General features: G+C 36.5%; 1 protein-coding gene across 1 annotated transcript; it reads left to right on the top strand.

Moving 5' to 3' along the window:
• Window positions 1-1,097: 1,097 nt before the first annotated feature.
• LOC120354618 lies at window positions 1,098-1,625 on the top strand. The gene has a single exon (XM_039441981.1). It carries the CDS (start codon window positions 1,098-1,100, stop codon window positions 1,623-1,625), a length of 528 nt encoding a protein of 175 aa, XP_039297915.1.
• Window positions 1,626-1,956: the final 331 nt, after the last annotated feature.

The following is a 1,956-nucleotide window of genomic DNA, read 5'->3' as shown; positions in this document are numbered from 1 at the left end:
AAACCACTATTCAGTGCTTTAAAAATACCCTTGCGGAGTATGGGTTAACAGCTGGTATTATTTATATTTATGATTATAATTATTCTATGAGTCTAGTTCAAGCAGCATACTTATTCAAGGTTTATTAATGATAATAAACTGGGCTTCTGTATGTGGCACGAAAAAACTGAAATCCATTCGAAGACTAAAATTTAGATTCTATCATTTTAGATTATATTTATTATGTATTCCAACGCTGTTGAACAGTGAATAAATAAAATAACTGTTGTAGCTTATAATATTGTTTAATTATTATTAAATAGTATAATAATATATAAAAATATTGTTTTATTATTATTCTAAAAGAATCGCAAAGCGTAGATTTGTAGAGAGAAGAATAAAAAGAATTTGATTTATGTAGGTACTGAAATTCCAATTTCCAATACAGTTTATCAATATAGATGTAATAACGACATGATAGTCATTATTCAATAACATTCCTAATTAGCCAGATATAATCGATTATATCTGTATAATCGGTATTTACTCACTGTTCACCAGCGTTGGAATACATAATAAATATAAGCTCTTGTTCTATAATGAAAGTTGTTCTATAAAAAAAATTATTTATTTATGTCAAGTGAATAGTAAGGGAGAGTAGGTGAACAAGAGTGTGAGAGAGAAGTACTGTATAGACGTGTGTGCTTGTGTGAGAAAGAAGGAATCTATAGAATTGATTGAAAGAGACATTGACAGAGCATCAGGTACGCGCGCGCGCGCGCGGAATTATTATTTTTTCCTTATAATAATGGGTGATTTTTTTGAGGTTAGGATTTTCATGCATTAGTATTTGCTCAGATTTTTTTGAGGTTATGATTTTCATGCATTAGTATTTGCTCAGTATGCTTTGACATTTCATCATGAATAGACTTACTAACGAGCAACGCTTGCAAATCATTGAATTTTATTACCAAAATCAGTGTTCGGTTCGAAATGTGTTTCGCGCTTTACGCCCGATTTATGGTCTACATAATCGACCAAGTGAGCAAACAATTAATGCGATTGTGACCAAGTTTCGCACTCAGTTTACTTTATTGGACATTAAACCAACCACACGAATGCGTACAGTGCGTACAGAAGAGAATATTGCGTCTGTTTCTGAGAGTGTTGCTGAAGACCATGAAATGTCTATTCGTCGCCACTCGCAGCAATTGGGTTTGTGTTATTCGACCACATGGAAGATTTTACGCAAAGATCTTGGTGTAAAACCGTATAAAATACAGCTCCTGCAAGAACTGAAGCCGAACGATCTGCCACAACGTCGAATTTTCAGTGAATGGGCCCTAGAAAAGTTGGCAGAAAATCCGCTTTTTTATCAACAAATTTTGTTCAGCGATGAGGCTCATTTCTGGTTGAATGGCTACGTAAATAAGCAAAATTGCCGCATTTGGAGTGAAGAGCAACCAGAAGCCGTTCAAGAACTGCCCATGCATCCCAAAAAATGCACTGTTTGGTGTGGTTTGTACGCTGGTGGAATCATTGGACCATATTTTTTCAAAGATGCTGTTGGACGCAATGTTACAGTGAATGGCGATCGCTATCGTTCGATGCTAACAAACTTTTTGTTGCCAAAATGGAAGAACTGAACTTGGTTGACATGTGGTTTCAACAAGATGGCGCTACATGCCACACAGCTCGCGATTCTATGGCCATTTTGAGGGAAAACTTCGGAGAACAATTCATCTCAAGAAATGGACCGGTAAGTTGGCCACCAAGATCATGCGATTTGACGCCTTTAGACTATTTTTTGTGGGGCTACGTCAAGTCTAAAGTCTACAGAAATAAGCCAGTAACTATTCCAGCTTTGGAAGACAACATTTCCGAAGAAATTCGGGCTATTCCGGCCGAAATGCTCGAAAAAGTTGCCCAAAATTGGACTTTCCGAATGGACCACCTAAGACGCAGCCACGGTCAACA

The sequence above is a fragment of the Nilaparvata lugens genome, chromosome X (genome assembly GCF_014356525.2).
Source record: "Nilaparvata lugens isolate BPH chromosome X, ASM1435652v1, whole genome shotgun sequence".
NCBI classification, from domain to species: domain Eukaryota; kingdom Metazoa; phylum Arthropoda; class Insecta; order Hemiptera; family Delphacidae; genus Nilaparvata; species Nilaparvata lugens.
Note: the sequence above shows the minus strand (reverse complement) of the source record. Positions and strands in the feature narration are given on the sequence as shown.

Excerpts from the sequence above, each read along its gene's own strand:
- LOC120354618 (XM_039441981.1), top strand. The coding sequence starts at position 1,098 with ATGCGTACAGTGCGTACAGAAGAGAATATTGCGTCTGTTTCTGAGAGT.